Source organism: Carassius auratus, chromosome 8 (assembly GCF_003368295.1).
Source record: "Carassius auratus strain Wakin chromosome 8, ASM336829v1, whole genome shotgun sequence".
NCBI classification, from domain to species: Eukaryota; Metazoa; Chordata; class Actinopteri; order Cypriniformes; family Cyprinidae; genus Carassius; species Carassius auratus.
In genome coordinates, this window is record NC_039250.1 from 18,536,145 (window position 1) to 18,560,064 (window position 23,920).

The 23,920-nt window shown below is 34.8% G+C and overlaps 4 protein-coding genes across 6 annotated transcripts; 3 read left to right on the top strand and 1 right to left on the bottom strand.

Moving 5' to 3' along the window:
- Positions 1-109: 109 nt before the first annotated feature.
- On the bottom strand, positions 110-12,335 carry LOC113107477 (uncharacterized). Its single transcript, XM_026270027.1, has 8 exons — positions 11,931-12,335; positions 10,325-10,564; positions 1,752-1,878; positions 1,304-1,645; positions 1,023-1,148; positions 845-882; positions 664-765; positions 110-509 (listed from the first exon to the last, which is right to left on the bottom strand). The coding sequence occupies exons 3-8, from the start codon at positions 1,798-1,800 to the stop codon at positions 411-413; spliced, it is 756 nt and encodes a 251-aa protein (XP_026125812.1). The 5' UTR covers positions 1,801-1,878; positions 10,325-10,564; positions 11,931-12,335; the 3' UTR covers positions 110-410.
- LOC113107476 (5'-AMP-activated protein kinase subunit beta-1) lies at positions 11,140-16,819 on the top strand. 3 transcript variants are annotated; one of them, XM_026270025.1, is made up of 9 exons: positions 11,183-11,303; positions 12,372-12,401; positions 12,559-12,706; positions 12,835-12,986; positions 14,092-14,185; positions 14,291-14,405; positions 14,480-14,613; positions 15,886-15,954; positions 16,282-16,819. In XM_026270025.1, exons 3-9 carry the CDS (start codon positions 12,566-12,568, stop codon positions 16,357-16,359), a joined length of 783 nt encoding a protein of 260 aa, XP_026125810.1. In that variant the 5' UTR covers positions 11,183-11,303; positions 12,372-12,401; positions 12,559-12,565; the 3' UTR covers positions 16,360-16,819. The 3 variants fall into 3 exon arrangements, with proteins under 3 accessions (XP_026125811.1, XP_026125809.1, XP_026125810.1); XM_026270026.1 differs by lacking the exon at positions 12,372-12,401 and having other exon boundaries at positions 11,140-11,207; XM_026270024.1 differs by lacking the exon at positions 12,372-12,401 and having other exon boundaries at positions 11,176-11,303.
- Positions 16,820-17,492: 673 nt separating this feature from the next.
- LOC113107479 (phospholipase A2, minor isoenzyme-like) lies at positions 17,493-20,782 on the top strand. Its single transcript, XM_026270031.1, has 5 exons — positions 17,493-17,843; positions 18,806-18,858; positions 19,159-19,306; positions 19,416-19,549; positions 20,255-20,782. The coding sequence occupies exons 2-5, from the start codon at positions 18,810-18,812 to the stop codon at positions 20,467-20,469; spliced, it is 546 nt and encodes a 181-aa protein (XP_026125816.1). The 5' UTR covers positions 17,493-17,843; positions 18,806-18,809; the 3' UTR covers positions 20,470-20,782.
- Positions 20,783-21,032: 250 nt separating this feature from the next.
- On the top strand, positions 21,033-23,742 carry LOC113107480 (phospholipase A2, minor isoenzyme). The gene is made up of 4 exons (XM_026270032.1): positions 21,033-21,226; positions 22,680-22,830; positions 23,314-23,447; positions 23,557-23,742. Exons 1-4 carry the CDS (start codon positions 21,178-21,180, stop codon positions 23,676-23,678), a joined length of 456 nt encoding a protein of 151 aa, XP_026125817.1. The 5' UTR covers positions 21,033-21,177; the 3' UTR covers positions 23,679-23,742.
- Positions 23,743-23,920: the final 178 nt, after the last annotated feature.

Sequence of the window (23,920 nt, forward strand, 5' to 3'; positions counted from 1 at the left end):
ATATCAGTTTGACTGTCACCTGTTAAACAATGCAATAAAAATATGTTTCAGCATCACTAACCTTAATCACTCCGAAGACACAAGAAAAAATCTTTCAATCTTTTTTCTCAGAGGAATGAATGTTTTTATAATGTTTATTTTAAATATACATGCATTGTGAGCACAATACAGCTTAATATCGATTCAAATGTGAGCCGACTACATTTAACAATCCAGTCTTCATGAGTATTACATGAAGAGAAACAGAAAATTGGAAACTATCTAAAAATATTTACAGAAATACCCTCACAAACTTGGGCCGAAAAGAACCAGAAGCTTGAAGTGCGACTAAGACTGTCAATGACATGCACCCTGCCTCATATGCAAGGCAAAAGAGATTATAGTGTGAATAAAATTTAGGCAAATGATGCTTAACCTTTATCCTTTAGTCCTTTCTTTATGTGGACCTCAGAGTATGTCACTGATTCCTCGGTGCAGGTCACTGAAGTGAGTGTCGGAGCTGGACAGTTCTGATAATCAAGACATAACATCACATAATTTCAGCTTACATATAAAGTGCAAGTGCAAAATACAACAAAACTGTACATTTGCTTTCTAAATTGTTAACAACTATTAACTAAGCATGATCTAAATACTACAGAGCTCTTGATTGGCTCTATTTACCTCATTTCTTGATTTCACACTGTCTCGAGGAATGTTTATTGCTGCATAAACAACAGTTGTTTCACAAGTGTCTGGGCACTGTGATCCACGGGTAGCATTAACCTGAGAGAAATCATGTTTTTCTGACATCAAGAATATTCACAAAAAAATGTTTTTTAATAAATTAACAAACTTCACTCACCAGGGCTTCTTTTGCTCTAGTTCCTATTCGCTTGTGCCCTAAAAAATACAGCTTGTTAACATTTACAGTCAATTGAATTTAGTTTATTTTCAAATTGATGGTGACCTTCAAATCTCAAGTACATTGTGATAAATCTACAAGCATTCAAGTTTAAAAGAAATTTCACAATTTTTCTTACCTTTAGAATGTTTGTGAATAACACAGGCAATGCAGATGATCGGCAAAACAAAACCCAAGCCTAAAAGCACTGACCACGTCACTGTGTCCATAATGTAGGGCTTTGGTGTAACAGGTGTATTAGGCACTACAAATTATAAGAGTAAGAAGTATAAATGTTTATAATTTGGATTGTTCATTAGACTTTTTAAGCAAGAGTTAAGTGCATTGACGCATGTCAAAAGTGTATTGTATTCACAGAATAGAATCAAACTTATGAAACGTGTAAAAAATAAAGCTCACCCACATATACATGTGTTCCCTTTCCATATTCAACAGTTCCAAGTTGAGGTAAATCCATAAGTGCTGTACAGTAATACATGCCACTATAATTTAGACGTACTGACTGCAGGTGCAGCATTGCGTTGATAAACACAGATCCATTTACAGAAGGTAGATCGACAGAATTAATCGTTTCACTCTTGACTACAGTTTGATTATCTTGCATCCACTTAACCATGATTCTTTTCACGTGTGAATCAGCTTTAATATGACAGCTGATGCTGACACTTTTGCCTTCCTTTGTTGTCATCTCAGGTGTTTGCCACACAGATATGTTCCAAGATGCATCTCCAGAGACAAGACCTGTGAAAATAGTAAAAAGTAAAGTAATTAATTCAATTAATTGTTATAAATCTAAGAGCATCTTTATATTAAATTGTGCTTTTGAAGAGAGAAAGGACGATATTACCTGTGAACCAGATGGTTACGAAGAGAGCAGAGAGACTTGAGCTTGTCATTTTATTTAACCTGCCGAGCCAGCGGGTTTCTCACGTTAGCAGAGGCAGCTGTTTTTCATTTTTCCTGTGTGGTGTATCCTGCCGTTTGAAACAAAGCATCACCTTATCTGCATGAACTCACACGCTACGGTGACACCCACAGACAAGCCAGTTCAGCTCAGTCAACGAGTCTTGTGACTTATTTTGTCAAATGTACATTATTCATTTAGCAAATGTATTCATTTTTCAAAGATAGACTGAAATGTCATTCATACAATAATGCATTCTTTCTATGATAAGTAAGCTTTTAGTTTCTGTATTAAAATGTATTTTGAGATTTTTTTTTGTGGTGCATAAAGCCAAAACATAAAACATCTTTCATCATATCATAATGAACAAAACATTTATTAATAAAGTAATGAAAGAATTAAATTCTGAAACATATTTAAAACCTTTTTTTTTTAATAAAATATGCACACACTGTACACAGAACATGTGATTCCCCTTTACTTAAAGGTGTCCTTGTTACAGTCTTCAAATATTCATTAACAATATGACCTTAATACTATTAATTATGGTTACATGAAATCATGCATAATTTACTATAGTATATACATAAGACGTGTAATAAGAACATAAAATAAGGTGTTACCTAAGATTTTTCCATACTATATCATCCAGTGCACTATTATATACAATCCCAATTCCAGAAAAGTTGGGACATTTTGTAAAATGCAATAAAATATTTTATTCAGCTGACAAAAGTACAAAGAAATGCTTTCCAAAGTTTGCACTGATCAACTTAAATTTATTTTGTAAATATAAACAAATTTTTATATTTATATTTGTTTTGATGGCTTCAACACACTCCAGAAATGTTGAAACAGAGGCAAAATAAAAGTGAAAATGTAATAGAATATCCAAGTTTAACTGATTTAAAACAGTTCACTGTAAGCAGGTGAACTGGTAATAGATGAAGGTATCATGTTTGGGTATAAAAGGAGCGTCTCAGTCTTTGCAAGCAAAGCTGGATCATGGCTTATCATTTTGAGCCACATTTCATGATAAATAAATAAATAAATGTTTCATTTATTTTAATTTTTTTTATCAACACAGAGATACAGTGTGTATGCACACTTAATATTTCAGGCTACAACACATTAAAATAATACATGCATTAACACTAGATATATGAAGTTCTGGAGTTTAGTTTAAATATTTTTTTATTATTAGACTTCTTTCTGGCACTAGGAGAGGAGAATCAGCAGGGCTGGACTGGTGCAAAAACATCTGGCCCACACAGTCTCCCATAAATGTTTTGCTGGGGTAAGGGCAATTGGAATAAAGTAATTATTAATAAATAATGGACGAAAACAAATTATATGTTTGAATATTAGCATTAATAAAGGGTCTTAATTATTGAATTCATATTTTTCCGCAATTATTGAATAGCTAATTCTTGAATACAGAGTTAACTATAGGTGAGCATGATTACACCAAGTACAACATGTTCCTGGATCAACATCCTTGTTAATCCTGGAACAACATTCCGATCAACCAATCAGAAATTAGATATAACTTTTCAGGAAATATCTGTTTTAGGCTCACTATCAGGGTGAGGTGCTTCTACACCCTTTTTAATCAGCTATCATTTCCCACTGATTTTAGGGAAAAATTATGGATGGGGTTAGGTTTAGGGGTAGGGATTGTGTTAAGTCTACATTTTTGGACAAAAATGTTGATCCAGGTCATCAGAACATGTCTTACTTATTAAAATCACGACAACCTTATTTTAACCTATATTTATTAGGCTACAAGTAGGCCTATCCTATAACAATTTTCATTAATAATCAATATCATAAACCATATTTCTACAATGTCAGTAAATGCATGTTAAAAAGTCTAGATGTGGTGCTGTGGATTAAATTGCTTATTAACAGTTTTTTTATACAGTTTACCTCACAGTTTACCACACAGTTTTCGCTAACTTCACCACAGAGACTTTACTGTTCAAATATAAGTTTTATGTGTTGAATTCAAATGGGCAAGTGCTGCTTATTATCACTTCAATAGAGCAGCGAAAGTGTCGAGCTACAGTCAGTGTCAGTGCTGTGCAGTTTAATCAGGTAACTTAGTGCCATTTCATCACTTGGTTTTAGTGTTTGCTTACCATGCGCTACAGCGATTAAAAGATATCCGCAACTCTAGTGTAAACAAGTACAAAGACGCTCATATCTTTTGGACTGAAATAGTGAAGATACTAATATGCAGGGGCATGGTGGTATTTCGCAAACGGCTCACTGGGAAAAGATCAGGTGCTCCCGATGTCCTTTACTCCACAACAAATCACGTCAGCCAGACCCAACGCAATCCCCCCCGCCCCCCCATTCCGAGGAGATCCAAAGAAATCCAAAGAAATCTCAGTCTGTAGGGCAAGCAGGGCCTTCCTTAACTGACGCAGGGCCTGGTGCGAGGTAGGGAGGGGTGCCCCCTTTTGTCCGTTAGCGTTCTCCTTGGAGTCCACTCAAGCGTGGTGCCTGGTGCAACTGCACCAATGACACCCCCGCTAAGGATGGCCCAGAGATCAAGACAGGAAACCTCAGTTGAAAATGAGAAACCATCATGTTAGAGTGTCAAATATAGCCACATGAGCTCTGGAGTACTTTGGTAAACTGCTGTCACATACAGCGTTGCCGCTCCCACCACGTGCATCACGCACTGTGCGTAGGGCAAAAAGTGCTGAGGGGGCACCAAAATTAGCCTAATGAATTTTTTTTTTTTTTAAATGCCGGTATTATTTCATCAGCCTATAGAAATATTAGCCATGTATATGTAACAAAAAAGGGGGAACAAGAAAGATATTTAATAATTGCTCTAGTCTATTCTAGAAAGTGAGTCCACAGTTTTTTATGCAGTGATGCCGCAGGGTTCTCTTGGCCGGAGCTCTTCTCATATAAGCTAATTTTAGAAAGACAGTGGGAATGTGGGTGTGGTCATATTGTGATTTCGATTTGTTTCTGTGAAAAATGGATGTTGAGTTCTCAGTCTCGAAGACCAGAGGGACCTTCAAGAATTCCATCAGTGTCAGATCCAAAAACAAACATCTGTCATGGTATGGGGGTGCAGCAGGGCAAATGGCATGGGTCACTGGAAAATGTGCAAAGGTAGCATTGATATGGAGGCATATACTGAAATTGTACAGAAACATTTACTGCCATCAAGATGACATCTTTCATGGAAAGTCCATGTTTATTAGATCAAGACAATGCCATGTCTCATTCTGCATGTGCTACAACAGCGTGGTTTCATAGACACAGAGTGAATGTGCCAGATCAGTCCAGATCTGTCTCCTATTGAAAATGTTTAGCCAGTCATGAAAAGGAGAATGAGAAAATGACAATCAGACACTGCTGAGCATCTGAAGTCTTGTATCATGTGAGATTGGACAAAATATTTTCTTTCAAAACTTTAACAACAAGTTTCCTCAATTCCCAAACAATTAAACGTTGAAATTAAAAGGAAAGTTGATGTGACACAGTGTTGAACATGCCTCTGTCCCAACTTTTTTGGAAAGCTTTGCAGACATCAAAATCCAAATTTGTTTATATTTACAAAATAAAATTAAGTTGGCCAGTGAAAACATTAGATTTTTTTTTCTTGGTACTTTAGTCGATTAAATAAAAGTTAAAGATAATTATTGATTGTATGGCATTTCACAAAACGTCCCAACTCTTCTGGAGTTGTACCAGTTGTAACAGTAGCTTTTATACACTATGCTGCGCTGTTTGCGCCCTCCTCGCTTAAGTTCTATGCAAAAACCGTGGGAAAATTGCCAGTGTGTATTTCTTGGCAGCCTTGTAATGTGATTTCAGGGCCATTATCCATATGGCTGTATCAGTTGTAACTTTAACACTCCCTTCTCCATTTGACAGATAATGGCAATATGGGCAAGTAGACAGTCTTTTTTTTCTCCACTTGCCTCTCCTCTTACATCTTACATTGCTTCAGCGTCCTGCACACATTCTCTCTCTCTCCCTCTCTGAAGAAGGATAGTGTTCAGCCCGGTTGGTAATTAGGTCATAAGCCATCTCTGACTCACTCAACGTCTCATCCATTGCCTTTCACACTTACCCGATCATCTGACATCCCCATGAGTGTCTTCATGAGCTCTTGCCTTCTTGTTTCTCCTCCGGTCTTCCATTCAGTTTCCTGATCTTCTTCGCACGGCTCTTGTAAATGTTCTCACCATCTACTGAACCGTCCTAACTCTCTCTGCTTGTTACTCCTGCATCATGAGTGCTGGTCTTCAACAGTCGGACGAAAAGACCAACTGCTCTATCGATGGGAGTTCGGTCCACAGTTTTGGAAGGTGTGCCGAGCCGCAGGAGCCACCACCACTAAAAAATTATATTTTTTTGACTATTTTTACTTGCTTTTGTCCGGCATGGCCTATTAACATTATCGCGCTGGTTTTTTCTCTAATGGTGAGTAGAAAATACTTGTTATGTATATGTATATAGATATTATCTGTGTATCTACCAGGACAGTTGCATGTTTGTACGCTGCAGTTCACCCAAAAATGAAAATGCTGTCATAACTTGTGAAACAATAAAAAGGAATTGAAGTAAAGATGACAAAAGCTGCTTAGTTGCTAACATTCTTCAAAATATCTTCTTTTGTGTTTCACAGAAGAAGGAAAGTCACATGGTACAGGATTGCAATGACATAAGAGTAATCAATGACAGATTTTTCATTTAGGGTGAACTATCCCTTTAAATCACATTCTTAATTGAAGATATATATCATAATGTGCAGTTTGTCTTTTCTGGTGTTTTTCTGCAGAGTTGATTTTGTGTGTTTATAGTTTTGCACTTTTCTGAGTGTTATACATGCGGCTTTGAAATCTGACTGAACCTAATGTTTTTATGGTCCAGATAGACATATAAGTGTTAAAAATACAGATGCCTGAAGTATCTGTGAAGTTCACTTTTGTAGCACTCCCACGCTTGCAAGCAAGACTGCATACACTCTCACACACACCCTTTCCCCTGCTCGAGCATTCACACGGCAGCCTGCAGATGTGAAAGGTGGATACTGTGATGATGAACTTTCTCAGGCTGCTGGTCTCTATACTGTAGATGAACAGGAAAGTTTTTTCAGTGGTTTTCTACCTGACTTTTCACACCTTGACCTCAGAATGAGAGATACAGTTTTACACTCTGGCCACTAACATTATTCACTTTCTTTTTAATGTCAATTAAAAAGAAAGTACGTTTTGCTATGAATATATATGAATATATATTAAAAAGCATTGTTTCTTATTCTTTTTTGTCTTATAGTATATTAAGACCATGACCCCATCAAAACATGAATACTATATATTATATACATCATGTATTAATTGTAAATGTTGAGGCTGTAAAGCACGCTTAAATCAGACACGGGTGTCACAAGGCAAATATCTGAGGCCTGTGTATTATTGAAGTCACTAATATTATTAATATTATAATTTGAATATATTATACACTTAAATAATTGTATTTAAATAATTCTAAATGATAAATAAAAAAAACATTTAAGAATACTTTTTTATTATCATTCTAACCTTAATATTTATAAGTAAGTATTTCTGCATCACAGATTTAAGCACTTTATCATAGGAATAGAGAATAGTACATCAGTGATGTATAATTAATTGGGGGGGGGGGTCTATCAAGACTAAATAGGTAGAAATGTATCATGTATGTGAACAAATGTACATTCATTTGTATATTTTTGTAAGGTACAGTGATTTATGGCATAAATGTTATTTATCCGCATCATAGTTGCCCATTCCTGTCATACCTTTCCCCTGCATTCAGCAATCTGTGCTTTCAAATGCCACCACCAGACTAGAGGTGGTGGGCTCTGAATGGGTTAAAGTGCAGGGGCTTGCTGTGGAGAGCAATACCTCCAGTTTCAAGTTGACTCTACCGCTGTTACACATTAAAACTTTAGGGCTCACCGACTACAACAGCTGCAGACACCACCACACTGTCTGTGAGAAACTAGAAGAGCATCACAAATCACGCAACCCAGCTTAATGCACTCTGACACACACACTGGGGGGGTTTATGCATTGTCAAAATTGGTTAACACATAATGTTTATCTTCACAAGAGCAGTGATTTGATCATTTAAAAAAATAATTCTCACTAAACGTCATGCTCATTCATGATTTTTGTTTTGTTTTGTAATCAGTAGTATTAAAAAAAATTTAATATCCTTAAAACAAGATTTACTTCCACATTTACTTAAAATGCATAAAATAATAAAACTTTGTATATTTAAATATTCTTTTTTCATGTTTTAGGCATGCATCTAACATGTAGTTATGTTTAGCACTAATAAATAGTTTTAATATGCAAATCAGCTTAGTGAAATCAGATGATCTTTGTCATCCCAGTAAATGTGATTTAGTGCAACTGGGCTGTGTATGTCCAAGTCTCAGTTTGCTGTCTGATCTTATTAAGAGAGATGGAATGAGGATGGCATCTTCAGTATGCCCCTCATTGCTGTTTGCTTTATGGGCCACCTAATGAGACCTGTCACTGATTCTGCTATCCAAATAAGCTACAAATGTATTTTTACAATAAGCATAAGTTCTGTATTGCTTCATTTAAATGAATGTCTTTGAGTTTTTTCATCCTCAAATTATTATTTTGTGAAATTGTGTCTAGTCACGGTTAGGATTTCTCTCTCATTCAGTCACAAAGCGTTTATGATGCAGAAGACTATGAAGGAGCTCAGCGGTTGGGGAGAAAGGCTCTTCACATGGGAATTGCTTCCTTAGTCATTGGCCTTGTGATCATAATGATCTTCTCAGTTGTACACTTCACCACGGTACTCATTTGCTGTCTTGAATATATTATGAATGTGGTTCGTTTAAAGAATAGTTCACATAAAAATGAAAATTCAGTCATTATTCACTCATGTCTCAGTCTTGCCAAACCCACATGAACTTTTGGAGAAGATCCTAACCACTGTTTTCAGTATAATGAAAGTGAAGGACTGACCAAAAATACAAAAATCACCATAAAAGTATTCTTAAATTAGTTATTATGACTCATGTGCTATATTTCAAGTGTTCTGAAATTATATGATAGCATTATATGAGAAACAGACTAAAATTTAACTCATTAGACTGAAAGTCTTGGAGAAATCATCAAAGAAGCAGCAATGCTTAATTTTATTAAAGTTTTCCTTTACGTTGGATATTTTATATGAATCAATAGATTCTACTCAATATCAGTGAAATTGTTTGATAACAAATTGGACTGATCTTTTCTTTTTTTTTAAGTCACACTCACTGACTTGATGGTCCGATTGCGGTGGTTAAAATTAAGCTGAAGGAAAAGATTGTCAGTGAACTTAAATTTCAGTCAGTTCATCACTCAAAGCCTTTATGTGGCTTCAGATAACTACAAGAAATGTAGCCACTTTTAGGGAGCTATTTAAACTTTTTTGAGACTTGAAAAATCTTAATTCTATTTATTCAGCAGATTGTCTCCTTTGTGTTTGGAACAACATGAGGATTACTAACTTGAGCATTCATTTTTCTGTGAACTATTCCTTTAAATTGTCTGATGTACATAATAGTCTTACTTGCATATCCTGCTAAGTAACATGATTTATTCATTGTGTTCTCATTTAGTAAGATATTTTTCTTTTCTTTTTTTATATCAACTAAACAGGATGCAATCTGATCATGGAGAAACCAGTTCGACAGGAAGACTAAACAAAACATTGGTGGTGATCAGTTCCAGTCAATGCAGGAGAACACCCAAGACGTGGTTTCAATGTGGTGGCACCATGAGCTTGAACCATCCTGGGTTTATAAGTAATCAATATTTTCAAATGGAATGTATAAGTGGGTCTGATTTGCTCAAAGCATGGCCGAGAATCCGAACTAGAAGAAATCTTACACTTAAAGTCATTTAATATTTATAGCATCTCAGAATGATGTTGTTTATTTCCGCAGGCAGTACAACTGCATTTGAACGGCTGTATTTGCTGAGTATGATGACACATCAAATATTGCAAATGTATAGTTTAGAGGTGTACATTGTATTTGTCCTGAAGCATACTAAAAGGATGCTTGAACCCAAATAGCTGATGCTTTTACAAAACACAAACCAGTGGATGTTTTTGGATGAATGTAAAAATAAAAGTATAATCATTTTTTATGAATATGAATAAACGTGCAATATATGAAACGACTCAATAGACTAAATGCACAAGTGTCTGTAACAGTTACATAATGGATTAAAGCAGCACTAGAGACTCCATCTCCACCTTTACACCCAATGCACTCAGCAGCGTTTGAGGTATCCTGTATTTTGATATGTAATATTATAGCCAGCTAAATCTGCCTTGAGTCTTGGCAATCGCAGCAAACAAGCTATGGTATACCAGTGGTAATATTTACTTCAGGTGTTTCATTGACAAGTTTTCAGCTACTTAAATGTACGGGGTGATTATAGTAATAGTAACCAGTGCGTCATTACCATCGATCTCACTTGATTTACTAACTAATGTTTTCCCAAGATGTACTGGTGGCCGTCTCACTACTGTCTGTGTTTATTGAAGTGTGCTTCGCCGGTTGCAGTTTCACTTATCCCAGTACCTCATTGTCAGTCATGTCATGACACTGTAAAACTGAACAGCAAGCTTCTGATGAACACCTGTGTGGACACTCAAAAACAGCTGGCTCACTCCATCACAGGACACACCCAATGGCATAGCCCCTAAATAAAAAAAAATACATTTTAATGAAATAACTATTAAATATAAAATTACTATTACTTAAAAAAAATAAAAACAAAATGGAATAAACATGATAGTAATTGGCCTATGTTTGATTACTATAATAAACTCATACATAACATAAAAAAAAATTTCTGTTAGTGTAATAACCGCTAGGTATGTAGTCAAAACTGCACTTTTCATGCAGTTTATGAATAAGTAGCAGTACACTGCATTCATTTGTAGCAAACAAGTATATAATATATAATATTAAAACATTAACAAAGTGCTGTTTGAAAACAAACACTTCTTTTATTATTTTAAATAGGCTAAAGCACATTATATAATACTTAGAACTGAATAAATATGATGGTAAGTGGCCTATATTTAATTACTATAATAACCTCACAACCCGTAGTCAAACGGATTGTTTTACACAGTTTATTAATAACAAGCAGATTACACTGCTTTAATTTGTACAAACAAATATGTGAATAATATATGTATAAGATTGAGACAGAGCAAAAAAGACCGTGCTACAAAAGTAGCAAATGTGTTACGTCTTCCACCGGTTTAACTCACGCAGAGCTCGCCGGTTATTCCCCCTGTCCCGAGCAGCAGCAGCAGCAGCAGCAGGCGGAAGAGGTGTGCTTAACATTTAACCTTTTTGTGAGGCAATGTGAAAATGGCGTTATGAAAAGTATCATAGTCGCGAACTACAGGCAAATAAAGTTTTCAGAGGTAAGAGATTTATTCACGAGGGAAATCACCACAGTCCGAGATGAAACGAAGATACACTGAGCTCGTTTCTGTAGGCGAGACTTACACGCAAGAACAGGAACAAAGAAAAAACGAATGTCACAGAACGACCAAAGAAAACAACATCCCTGTTTTTACTTCCTTGGTATTTCTAGGTTAGGCTATTCAACTGTTGAATCGGCCGCGTAACTCCAGACTGCTGAAACCGCACAAAAACGCCGTGTAGGTTTGAAATACGTTTAGGTGATTTCCAAAACAATATAAACAGCGCTCAAAGGTTAGGTTACTTCACTAATCGAACGTATTGCATTGTAAGTGAACCGTGTGCGTATTTTAACAACGTTTTAAGGAATTATACATCTGTCAAATTAAGTTCCTTATTGTAAATATAAAGGTAACGTTAGTTTTCGGCTGCAGTCGGCAAGTCAGTTCGTCTAGTGCAAATCAAACTGTTCTTCTTTTGCGCCTCTAGCACATTTTGGCTAAACTACGATTATCAGAAAAAGTTAAATATAAGGGTTTTGCCATATTTGTCGTATGTGATAAGTTAAACTTAAAAAAACTTGAAATTTTTTGAAAATAATTACATTTTTCTTGTTGTCGACTTACCATCCCATACTAATCGCGAGCATCCGTTTGGTTGTTATGGTTACCAGATGAACGCTTAGGTCGAGACTCGCTACAGTCTATTTTGAAATCAATAATTATTAATACTACTTTTATAGTTACTTAAACGTTGCCAGCTCCCTTACTTTAGAAATTATTGTATGAAAAACGTTTAAGAAAAGAACATTATTACCAAACATTAAATATTAAAGGGATAATTCACCTGTTTGTCATCATTTGCTCACCCTCAAATTCTTTCAAACTTTTTTCAAAGTTTCTTTCTTCTACTGATCACAAAAGAAGATATTTTGGTACATTGGTCACCAAACAATTGACAATAACCATCGACTTTAATAGTATTATTTTTTCAATACTATGTTAGTCGATGGCTACCGTCAGCTATTTTGTAAAATGTTAACATTTTTTTTTTGTATTTAACTTAAGAAAGAAGCTAATTTTTGGAGCAACTTAAGGGTGAGTAAATTATAATATAATTTAAATTTTTAGGTTGACTATTTTTTTTTTATTATTAACCTTTAAGACCACTGGTGAATATACTTTTGAGTGAGATGAATTGTGAAGGAAGCTCTTGTTCAAAACTGGAAGTCTCATTAAAATGCATGTAAATAAGGAGCAGCATGGGCAACACCAGCAGTGAGAGAAGCGCAGCGGAGAAGACGCAGAGGCGAGAGAATCGTGGTGGCAAAGATGGCGCTCGACCCAAAATCCTTATGGACAGTACGGAGGACGGAGACATCTTCCAAACAGATGATGCCAAGGTGGTGTGGTTACAGTGAAACATTAACCTTGAAAACATGTTCCTTAACTCATTTATTGCAGCAATATTTGACTGCTCTGCTTCTATTAGCTGTACACACCTCATCCATCTTTATCTCTGTCTTACTAGGAGTTTCTAGCCTGGCAACATGATCAGGAATCAGATGCTAAATCCGTGCCAGAGGAAAGGCCCACTGTGTTCCGCTGGAACGGTCCAGGGAAAGATATCTACTTGTCTGGCTCCTTCAACAACTGGTCCAGCAAAATCCCCTTGACTAAAAGGTGAGTGCTGACAGATCATTAGATCATTACAATGACATGGTAGACTATGTTAGCACAGGAAACACAGCAGGAGGTATTCGCATCATTTTAAAAATTATAACGCTAAACGCTCTACAAGGAGCTGTTAGTCAGCTGGTCCTTGATAGTGGGTCTGTTCAGATAGACTTGAAGGACAGCAGGGGAAAATGAGAAGCTAAATTCAAAGAGTAAGATGCATTTGAAGGAGTAATCCATATGTAATACATGTTAAGCTCAACTGACAGCTTTTGTGGTACAAGGTCAATTTGCACTGATATGAATTTCAATGAGACATTGTAATGCATACAACCACAAACCGTAAAATGATGAGAAAAGAAAATAATTCATGTACACTGCTGTTCAAAGCTTTAAAAAATAAATATTAAATGAATCAAACATGACAATAAAGTCTTTAAAAAAATTGTTTTCAAAGTTTTCAACAATGATAATATTTAATAAATGTTTCTTGAGCTGCCATACAGCATGTTATTTCTGAAAGATCAGGTGACACTGAGGCAGGAGTAATGGCTGTATTAATAACATATATTCAAACAAAAAAAAGTTCACAATATTGCAAAATCTTACACATTATCTTTTACTGTATATTTTTTTTAAATCATGCAGCATAATAGTGAGCATAATAGTCTTTCAAACCCATTTTAGAAAATCTTTGAACAGTAGTTCAAATAAAATTAAATTTCTTTTTAAATTCTCTCACTTTCAAATTCTCTCTCACAAACAAGCTTTGTGCCACAAATGCTGTTGATTGAGCTGAATATTCCTTCCACTTCGTTATTGTACATAATTGTCTAGCTTCACACATTTCAAAAGTGAACAGAAAACACTTAATTGTTTTAATATAGCACGAGGACACTCTTTCTCTCTGATATTGTAGTTTTGGCATGTTTTAATCACTAAAACTGGGCAATTAAGACAACTGTGCTTTTACATGCTCAACACTAGGGGTCAGTGAAAGAAAGTAAAAAGGCAAATTTCAGAATGTGCCTCCTTTTCATTTTCTCCAAGTAGAAAAGTGGAAAGAACCTTCCACTTGCTTTTCCTTACTGTTTTGATCTCCTTTTAACAGTCAAAATAATTTTGTGGCCATAATTGACCTGCCAGAAGGTGAGCATCAGTATAAGTTCTATGTGGACGGACAGTGGATATTAGACCCCAAAGAGGTGGGAAAGAGTTTCTTATAGCATTTGTTTATCTGATAATCCTCATTCAGTAGTATATTTTGAAACCTGTACTTGCATTTTTTAATTAAATCTATTTTCTTCTAGCCTGTTGTGACTAATAAGTCAGGTGTGATGAATAATGTAGTTAAAGTGAGGAAAACAGACTTTGAGGTTTTTGATGCACTGAAGACAGATTCTGAGAAATGTGCCGACATGTCAGGTAAGTATAAATCTATTCACTGTTAAGCTACTGAAATATGTTACAGGTTCTGATCTTCTGCTTTTTTCTGTCAGACTTATCCAGTTCCCCACCTGGACCATACCATCAAGATCCCTACTCAACAAAATCAGAAGACAGACTGCGCTCTCCTCCCATACTGCCACCACATCTACTGCAGGTGCTCCTCAACAAAGACACGGGAATCTCTGTAAGTGCTGCTCTGCTACATCCTGAACATAAACTGGATCAGCCAATGACAGCAGCTGCTCACTGTTTTTGTTATGTTTTTTTATTTATTTAAGAAGTCTCTTATTCTCACCAAGGCGGCTATTTTGTGAAATTATTACAATTTAAGATAAGTTTTTTCTGTTTTAATATTCTTTAAAATAAAATGTATTCCTGTAATGCAAAGCTGAATTTTCATCAGACATTACGCCAGTCTTCAGTGTCACATGGTCTTCAGAAATCATTGTAATATGCTGATTTATTATCAATGCTGGAAACTGCTGTGCTGCTTAATGTTTCTGGGATAATTTTCAGGGTTCTTTAATGAATGAAAAGTTAAAAGGAACAGCATTTTATATATATATATATATATATATATATAGATATATATAGATTATTATTTTTTTTTTAAACAATATACATTTTTACAGTCAGTTTTTATTAATTTAACACATCCTTTCTGAATAAATATATTAATTTATTTCAATAAAAATAAAGATAAGGTAGTGTATATTGATCCAAAATAATTGTTTTAAATAAATACTGCTCTTTTTTTTATCAAACAATCCTATGTAAATATAGCAGCACTGCTGTTTCCAATATTGATAATAAATCCGCATATTAGGATGATTTCCGAAGGATCATGTGACACTGAAGACTGGAGTAATGGCTGAAGGAAATTCAGCTTTGCATCACAGAAAAAAGGTAAATTATATTATAACAGAAAAACATTATTTTATATTGCAATAATATTTCACAATATAACTTTTTTAAATTAAATGTAGGTTCCTTAAGCACAAAATCGCATGGCAAAGCAATATGGCAAAATTACTATGCCTTGAATAAAAATGTTACAATTTTAGCAATTTTAGAAAAGTAATCTAAAAAAGTGCATTCATAATATTAAATAAATAATGTAATATTATTTAAAAGAAATAGAAAATTAACAATGGTGTATATTTTTGTTGTTTTGGTTATTTATTTAGCTAGCTAGCTTTATGGAACATTAAAATATTTCCATTACTTAAACGCTTCATTAGGGTTTTTTAACACAGATGAAATCTGATGGAAACCGAGCAAGTGCTTTGATAGGAGCTCAATTCTTTGTAAATACAGTGTTGCAGTTAAAGCAGTTCCTTTTTAGGCTTAAAGAGATAAGAAAAGATAAAGAGCCTATGGTTGGAAATTGCTGAGTGTGGCCAATTTGAGAACACAGAGACTTTCCCTAACTTGTTCCCATGTCTGCTTTTAACAGTGTGACCCAACCCTGCTGCCTGAACCAAACCATGTGATGCTCAACCACCTGTACGCTCTTTCCATCAAGGTCTGGCAGGAAACTACACACATACTTCAGAAATTCTCAAATAATGTCCACATCCTCAGTGATAGTTCACTCAAAATCTGTCTGACGTTATTATTATAATTTTTTTCTATGCAACACAAAAGTAGATGTTGCTGTCCAAAAATAACAAAAGCACCATAAAAGTATCATTACTTTTAGTAGAAATGAGTGAGTAATGAGTTATCAAGTAAATGAGATGTTATTTTCAGGGGAACTATCCCTTTAATAATTTTATTTTGCATATGGTAGAGTTGACCAGCATTTTGAGTCAGTGTCACTGATGTGCATCTGTTTGCTCTCCTCACACAGGACGGCGTGATGGTTCTTAGTGCAACACACCGCTACAAAAAGAAGTATGTGACCACACTGCTGTACAAGCCTATATGATCTCAATCCACCAACACTATTCTCTCTGGTGTTTGCCTTGTACCACTAAATGTTAATCATCGAAGAAAGGGACCATACCTATCAAACGTCACCAAACGCATGTGTCTCTGTGAGTTTATATTTGCGTGTTTCTGAATGTCAGCGTCCCACCCAAAAACCAATATCAACAATGTTTGCACAAATAATGTAATGCGTTTGCCAAATGTTAAAATATCAGCTTGCAGACGTGTTCTGTATGTGGCTTTTCAGTTAATGTATTTCAAAATACTCTTAGAGCATTCAAAGGACATCTGTGATGTCTGTCTTCAACTTTTCTTAGATCATCTTGTTTCATGGGATGTTACTTAAAGACATTTAATGTGAACATTCCCGTCGTGTTCCATTGGATTTAAATCTGCAATTAAAACGATACCTGTTGATGAATGGACCATTGTGTTAATTAAATGCACACTAAAACATTGTTTGTGTATTGTGTTTACATTAAGCAATCACACACTGATAGTGTATTTTCTTGGATAAGCTCTACTTTTTAACTGTTCTGCTGCTTTAATATGAGCACTACATATCTGTCTAGATGGATACGATGCATTATGTAAATGTTTTTCTCAATGCACGGTTTTCTTTGTCACATTTTGGGTTGGAAGGTGTTTTTTGCAGAGATGTTGCTAGTGCTGAAAGTCCTGCTAAACTGAACTAAATATTTGTGGTATTTATCTGTACCTCACCAGTCTGGCATGAGCCTTGAAAACAAGCTTATCAAAGTTATTGTGATATTGTTTTGTAATTTGGAATCCATCCTAAAAAAAAGTTCACACTAAGAAGTTTCACAAAACCATAATAAGTTCTCAATAAGACTGTTAGGATTTATCGTTGCACAATACAAAACTGTGATTACACAATATCCATAAGGCACTGAAGATTCTTATTTGATCTCAGATTTTTTTTCAATTATGGTACAAATTCCAAGAGGACTGTAAAGTGGGGAAAAATAAAAAGCTAAATACTTATGTTATGAATGCATTTAAATAAACAGTTTCAGTGTAACCTCGGTTTTTATACCAAAACTGACGCATATGGGCAGAGAAAGGAAAATGTCACCCATTACTGAAAAGACTTGGCGAAATCAGATGATAAATTTATTAGTGGATTGCATTAATCTGTCTTACTTTGAGATGTGATGTTCAGTTAAAGTCTTTTTTCTCTGTCATAAAGACATGTGACAGCTTTAAAGAAAAATGCTAAGTATGTAATGCACCAAACTAGTCGACAGACTGGTTGACAACAAGATGCTCACATGTAGAAAAAAAAAAAAAAAAGTCTTGTCTACCAAAGGAAGGCTGTCAATTTGAGAAGAGACAGTTTTATTTTTAAGTCATAGTGATTGACATAGTGCTTTAGCTCGCTATAGTAGAACTACTGCATTGGAAAATTACAGCATTTATTGCATATCATTTACCCAGAGAGGAAGCTTTTGGAAATTGGAGGTAAGCTAATGAAACCGTAATTGTTATATTGGATTTATATTATCTTTATTATACTGATTTCCATTACGAACATTATGATTAAATGGTAGCATGCAAAGGTGTCACATAATAGTCAGAAGTACATCTGCGCTGTTAATGCACTGTACAGTAAGATCATAAGCTAGAATTATCCCACATATTATTTTGGTCATTTATAATAAATGAAATTTAGTTAGAGGAAAGAGTGTTGTTAACTGTGATTGAAAAATAATTTATGCCCTTTTAGAATTTCTACAACCCTGCTCTCTATATGGATCAGGTTGCTATATTTGGATTACATAACAGACATACACAATTCAGAAATAGATCAAATACACAGTAAATGGAGCAGCGGTGTTAATGCAGGTTGAATATTCCTGATCCTGGGGTCTTAACCTGTGTTTTGAATCATTTAGCTTAGGCAGTTTGTCTCATGAGAATTATGTCACAGTGTTTTACTGCATCAAGAGAAAGGTGTGTTTTAGTTGACATGTGAAGCCGTGTCACACCCAACCAGCCTCAGTTCTCCAACATGCCTTTATTTATTCAGAAGACTAGTGAGGAATTAAACGAAACAGCACATGCATTGTGCAAAAGAAGATTTGTGCCTATAATTAGAGGTAAAAGGTTGTAAGGGATGTGAAGCTTAGAAGAATGGTGCGCAAGACAGCTTGTAAAAAAAGAGTTTGGGTTGGTATATTGACATTTTCATGTAATGTTTAAAACATGACACTATTTTATCCAAAGCAATATGCACATTCTCTAAACTGATCTCCATGGCCTTTCTGAACACGCTTAAGCTCCAGGACATCAGACAGGAGGCAAAAAGCTGCTGCAAATTTCTAATCTCTGAGAAATCTCTTATTTCCTAATGTTTGAAAAAACAACAGTAAAATTAATATAGCTACAATAATATATACAATGACATTTTTGGCTTCTTGCAGTGGTATGGCTGTCCATCTCACACTCTTGATCCTTACCATGACTCTCCCAACATGTAAGTACTCTCAACCATAGCCTTCTTAACAAAGACATAGTGGTTCATTACAACTTTTTCTAATTTCATGTGAACTGATTTAAACCAAATTGACACATTTGAGAAATATAATGCATAATTTCTGGAAAAATAAAATAAAATTTAACTTAACAGACCCCAAACATTTGAATGGTAGTGTAAATAATGCAACAGATTCTATCACGCTAGCAGATTGTTCCCGTCAGTAGATTTGTTTCAGTACTCAAACTGATTCAAACCCACATTTAGCACTTGAGTTTACCAGTGATATCTTCTCTGCAGCTCATCTGAACAGCATTAAAAACTTGCTACAGTTTGAGGACATGATTGAGTGCACATTACCAGGCAGTTCACCGCTGCTGAACTTTGCAGACTATGGCTGCTATTGCGGTTTAGGTGGATCAGGGACGCCTGTTGACCAGCTCGACCGGTTAGTGTATTATATTATATTTTGTGAGAATGTGTTAGTGTTTATCACACACAGTTTTTATTCTGAGTCATAGTGTATTATTAATGCTCTTTCTCTAATGACCTGGTAGGTGTTGTTTTACCCATGATGCCTGCTATGGCAAAGTAGAGACCCTTCAGTCCTGCTCGTCAGTGTTTGACAGTCCCTACACAAACACATATGACTACAAGTGTGATAAGAATACCAAAACGATCACGTGTTTGGGTGAGTGAAAATGCGGGGACGTCAACATAAAGAAAAAACAAATATCAGTATATAACAGACAAACTTACAAACAGTCATTTTTTTTCTCTGCTATCAGAACTTTTTCCAAGACAAGCCACAGCTAAATAAGCCTAATTTTTGTGCGTTTACAAAAAAAGTGGCATTACTTTTCTGAATGAATCAATGTTGCCAAACGAATCGTTTGAGTGAATGAATCAATGACTCACTCAGAATCCCTGACTGAATCAGTGTCGTTGAACAAATTGGTTGGTTCAGTGGATCAAACGTAAAGGTCACGTTGGCTATAACTGCACAAAAATTTCATGAAATTCCCTGCAAATAATACAAAACTGGCAGTCTGTTTGAAATAGACATATGTAGTATACAACCAATGGAACACAATAAACTGTTGTATTAAGTTAATTTTATATAACATAATTCTGAGCTTTTTTCTAAAGAGTACAGACAAATATACTACAAAAATATATGTATTATATATGTATATACTGTGTTATTCAACACATCAACATAAAAGTGTAAAACATCACATTTTAAGTGTACATAAGTGTCTTTACATACTCTCTTTGAGTGTATTTATGTGGTCTTGTGTTTTATTGTAGTCTTATATTATCAAGTAAAAGCTGAAGTGCATATTTAATCAAATTAAACACACTCCTTTATACAACCTCTCTTTTTCTCTTTCAGACAGTAATAATGACTGTAACATGTTCATATGCAAGTGCGACAAGGCTGCAGCGGAGTGTTTTGCTCAGTCCCCTTATAATGCCTCCAATAATCATCTTGCCTCGAGTGTTTGCAGCTCAGCTTCCAGAGAGACCAGCAGCTTTCTTATCACTCTCACTACACTCACAGTCACTCTCATACTCCTACAACACAACAAAATGCCTTGCAATAAGTGAAATGTGCATGCACTGAACATAACTATGTTCTTTTTTGTCATTTTGGTAATTTAAAACCCTTTTGTGTGCCGACAACTCTTTTGCATGTACTCATGTTTTCCAAGCCTAATTCTCATGCCTTTTTGAGAAAACTGAATTCTTCTTGTAGCAGCTGTGCAAATTGCAAACACATGCTGACATTCCCAAAGATGAAAACACACACACATGCATTTACTTAGCTATCTAAATGGGGACATTCCATTGGCATAATGGTTTAATACTGTATTAACTATATTCTATTGTCTTACACAAACCATACCCCTTACAGAAAACTTTCTGCATTTTAACAATAATAATAATAATTATTATTTTTACTTTATTTTTAAAGTAGTTAATACTAATTTATACTAGTTATACAAATGAGAAACCTCAGCAAGGTGAGGTTTTTTGGTGATTTTGTCAGGTTTTCTCACTTTTGTGTACAAATTTGTCCCCAAAATAAGTTTAAGTAGGTACATGTAGACAACACATAAACACACTCAACTTGCACAAAACTGTAACAATCTCAGAAACTTGCCTTTTGGAAGCTTGTGTGTTCATATTTATTAATATATCTTATGTTTCTAATTCACAAAGTTAGCTTATCAATGTGCACTTCCCATCAAGGTTATATAAATAAGTTTTAGACCTATAAATAAATGGCTGCTAACTATTCATCAGGTCTTCACCATGAACACCTTTCTGTCTCTTATTATCCTGAGTGTGAGTCTGCCCACCTGTGAGTACACTTATTATGTTCCACTATTCAGCTCCTTGTTTTATTTTATTTATTATATTGTATTATTTACGCGAACCAAAAATGTAACTTATAGAAATATTAAATATAATTTGCTAAACAGCATTTATTGATTTATTTAGTCATTTCGATAATTGAGCTAATAACTTTATATTCTAATTTATAACTTTATAATATTTCATGAGAATGCTTTAACAGAATTGAAAGGGATACTTCATCCCAACAAAATTTGTCATCATTAAACCCCCCAATGTTCCAGAAAAAGCTTTGTTGTTTGCAACACATAAGAAGATATTTTGATATTTTAAGATAGTTTGAACATTTTTAAGCAGCCATACATTTGCATGCAGTGGGCTTCTTTCTGTGTTCTGTAGGAGAAGAAAGTCATACAGGTTTTCATGTTTTTAATCTTCTTTTTTTTTTTTTTTTTTTTTTTTACATGAAGGTGCAAAAATGACAAAATTAGATTTTTGTGAGTAGTATTTATATTAAAAAAATAATCTAAAGTCAGAAAGCTGTGCATGCTAAAAAGATTGTAGAGGAAATGAGCTTTGGTGGAAAGTGTAGCAACACATTTTTTTTCAATGTCTGTAACTTATTTTGAAAACTACATCTTGTCCCTAAACTGTTTTAAAAAAGAAAGAAAGTGCAGTGACTACCAGGGTGGAAACATGGATGCCCATTCAAATTTTATATTTGATATGTACATTTTGTTCTCTGATAATACAATTTTAATTCAGAAAATAATTAGTCTAAAATACTTAAAGTAATTGGTCATAAAAACTAACTTTGTTTCAACAGACCTCACTAGACTCCATGGAACACTGGATGAAGCACAAACCAGTCATATGTTTGCTATACATCTCTCACATTTGCTATGCATATGTCATAAATATTTTGTAAGGTAGATGGTAAATTAAAGATTTTACAATATATGTGTATGTGTGTACCTACTTAACCATATTTTGTACCCAAACGTGAGCTAAACATGACAAAATCTCCTTTTGTAGATGTCCTCATTTGTAAAACTGTTATAAAAATAAAGTAAATTTTTTTTTATAAATTGTAAAAATGCAGAAACTTTCCTGTAAGGGGTAGGATTAGGTGTAGGGGTGGTGTGGGACAATAGAATATACAGTTTGTAGTATAAAAACCATTACGTCTATTGAATGTCCCCATTTAGATAAGTAAACATGAAAGTGTGTGTGTGTGGGGGGGGGGGGGGGGGTAATTTAATAAAAAATGGTTCATGTAGTATTCCTAACTTTTAAAGTTTGAATTTTAAAAGCATTTTAATCTTTTTTTAGACAGTTTGGAAAGTATAGAACAGCTGATAATTAAGACCACAGCCTGTTGTTTACATAAGATTCTAATTATATTGCATAATTAGATTGCTAATCAGTATGAGCACTGATACACTATCACTGTTCAACAGTGGTGGTGCCTCTAGACTACCGTGCGGTGTGGCAGTTCAGGGATATGATCATCTGTACCAACCCTAATAGCTGGCCTATACTGGACTATGTAGACTATGGATGCTACTGTGGAATAGGAGGCTCGGGCACCCCAGTGGATGAACTGGACAGGTCAGATTCAAACATCAGGTTATATGCAGGGACACTGAATTAATCGGCTGAATCTGTTTGGTCAGTCACACTTCGGCCTTCTCAGGCTGAGATGATCAGTGCAAAAATTATAAATGTTCAAATGTTGCACAGATGTATTTATTTTTTAGGCAGTATGCATTGCAACATAGAGATATCTTTTAATACTGTGATTCTTTCTTTTTTTGTTATAAACATTTAATGACAAGAATGTGTTACAGTCCAGCAAATTTAAACATTACCTTCGTAATGAAAATAATGAGATTTTGGCACAATAGTAATGTGAATATTAATTAAGCAGCTCATGAATATTAATTATGCATCACATTTCTCAATAAAGAAAGGGGCTACAGTTTGTTTATTTTCCACAGCAGCCAAGCAGCACAAATATCCGAAAACAGAATAATTGTTCATAAAAAATGAAGGCAACAAACTTCATGTCCACAGTATCCTCTGTCTCTCTAGGTGCTGTAAGGTCCATGATCTGTGTTATTCTGACTCATGGCAACATGACGACTGTTGGGGTATCTTAGACAACCCCTACACTGAAATCTACTCATTCTCATGTGACAAAGCAGCAAAGAAAGTCACCTGCAATGGTGAGATGTTACACTCATGTCTATCTGCAAGCACTGTTAGTAACTGAGACCTGAGCTGCATCTGGTTTGTGGCACAAAATGTGGACTGTTGATCTTTTATTTCTTGCAGCTGACAAGAATCGCCCGTGTGAGATGTTCATCTGTGAATGTGACAGGAAAGCAGCCGAATGCTTTGCAAAAGCGGGTTACAACCCAGAATACGATAAATATCCTAATGGAAACTGCAAATGAACTGAAATGCAATAAAGGTTTAGGATGTCCCTAAAGTCTCATTAAAAATAACAATGGTATAGCATGTAACAGTTCATTTTTGTTCATTCCAGGTGATATTTAATTCATTTCTTCAATGGTATATGCAAATTCATGCATTTAAATTATTACCATTTCTTTTCTTTTTTCTTTCTTAAAGTCCAACATCTACCTTTTTAATATTCCAAAATGTATTCATTATAAACGATTTTGTTAGTTTGATC

Bases quoted from the DNA above. Each gene is read 5' to 3' on its own strand.
- LOC113107477 (XM_026270027.1), bottom strand. From the start codon at position 1,800: ATGACAAGCTCAAGTCTCTCTGCTCTCTTCGTAACCATCTGGTTCACA. The intron at 1,646-1,751 runs GTAATATCGTCC...CTATTTTCACAG, and splicing joins CGTAACCATCTGGTTCACAG to GTCTTGTCTCTGGAGATGCA. The intron at 1,149-1,303 runs GTGAGCTTTATT...TATAATTTGTAG, and splicing joins GGGAACACATGTATATGTGG to TGCCTAATACACCTGTTACA.
- LOC113107476 (XM_026270026.1), top strand. From the start codon at position 12,566: ATGGGCAACACCAGCAGTGAGAGAAGCGCAGCGGAGAAGACGCAGAGG. The intron at 12,707-12,834 runs GTGGTGTGGTTA...CTGTCTTACTAG, and splicing joins TCCAAACAGATGATGCCAAG to GAGTTTCTAGCCTGGCAACA. The intron at 14,614-15,885 runs GTAAGTGCTGCT...TGCTTTTAACAG, and splicing joins ACAAAGACACGGGAATCTCT to TGTGACCCAACCCTGCTGCC.
- LOC113107479 (XM_026270031.1), top strand. From the start codon at position 18,810: ATGGCTGTCCATCTCACACTCTTGATCCTTACCATGACTCTCCCAACA. The intron at 19,307-19,415 runs GTTAGTGTATTA...ATGACCTGGTAG, and splicing joins CCTGTTGACCAGCTCGACCG to GTGTTGTTTTACCCATGATG. The intron at 19,550-20,254 runs GTGAGTGAAAAT...TTTCTCTTTCAG, and splicing joins CAAAACGATCACGTGTTTGG to ACAGTAATAATGACTGTAAC.
- LOC113107480 (XM_026270032.1), top strand. From the start codon at position 21,178: ATGAACACCTTTCTGTCTCTTATTATCCTGAGTGTGAGTCTGCCCACC. The intron at 21,227-22,679 runs GTGAGTACACTT...ACTGTTCAACAG, and splicing joins GAGTGTGAGTCTGCCCACCT to TGGTGGTGCCTCTAGACTAC. The intron at 22,831-23,313 runs GTCAGATTCAAA...CTGTCTCTCTAG, and splicing joins CCAGTGGATGAACTGGACAG to GTGCTGTAAGGTCCATGATC.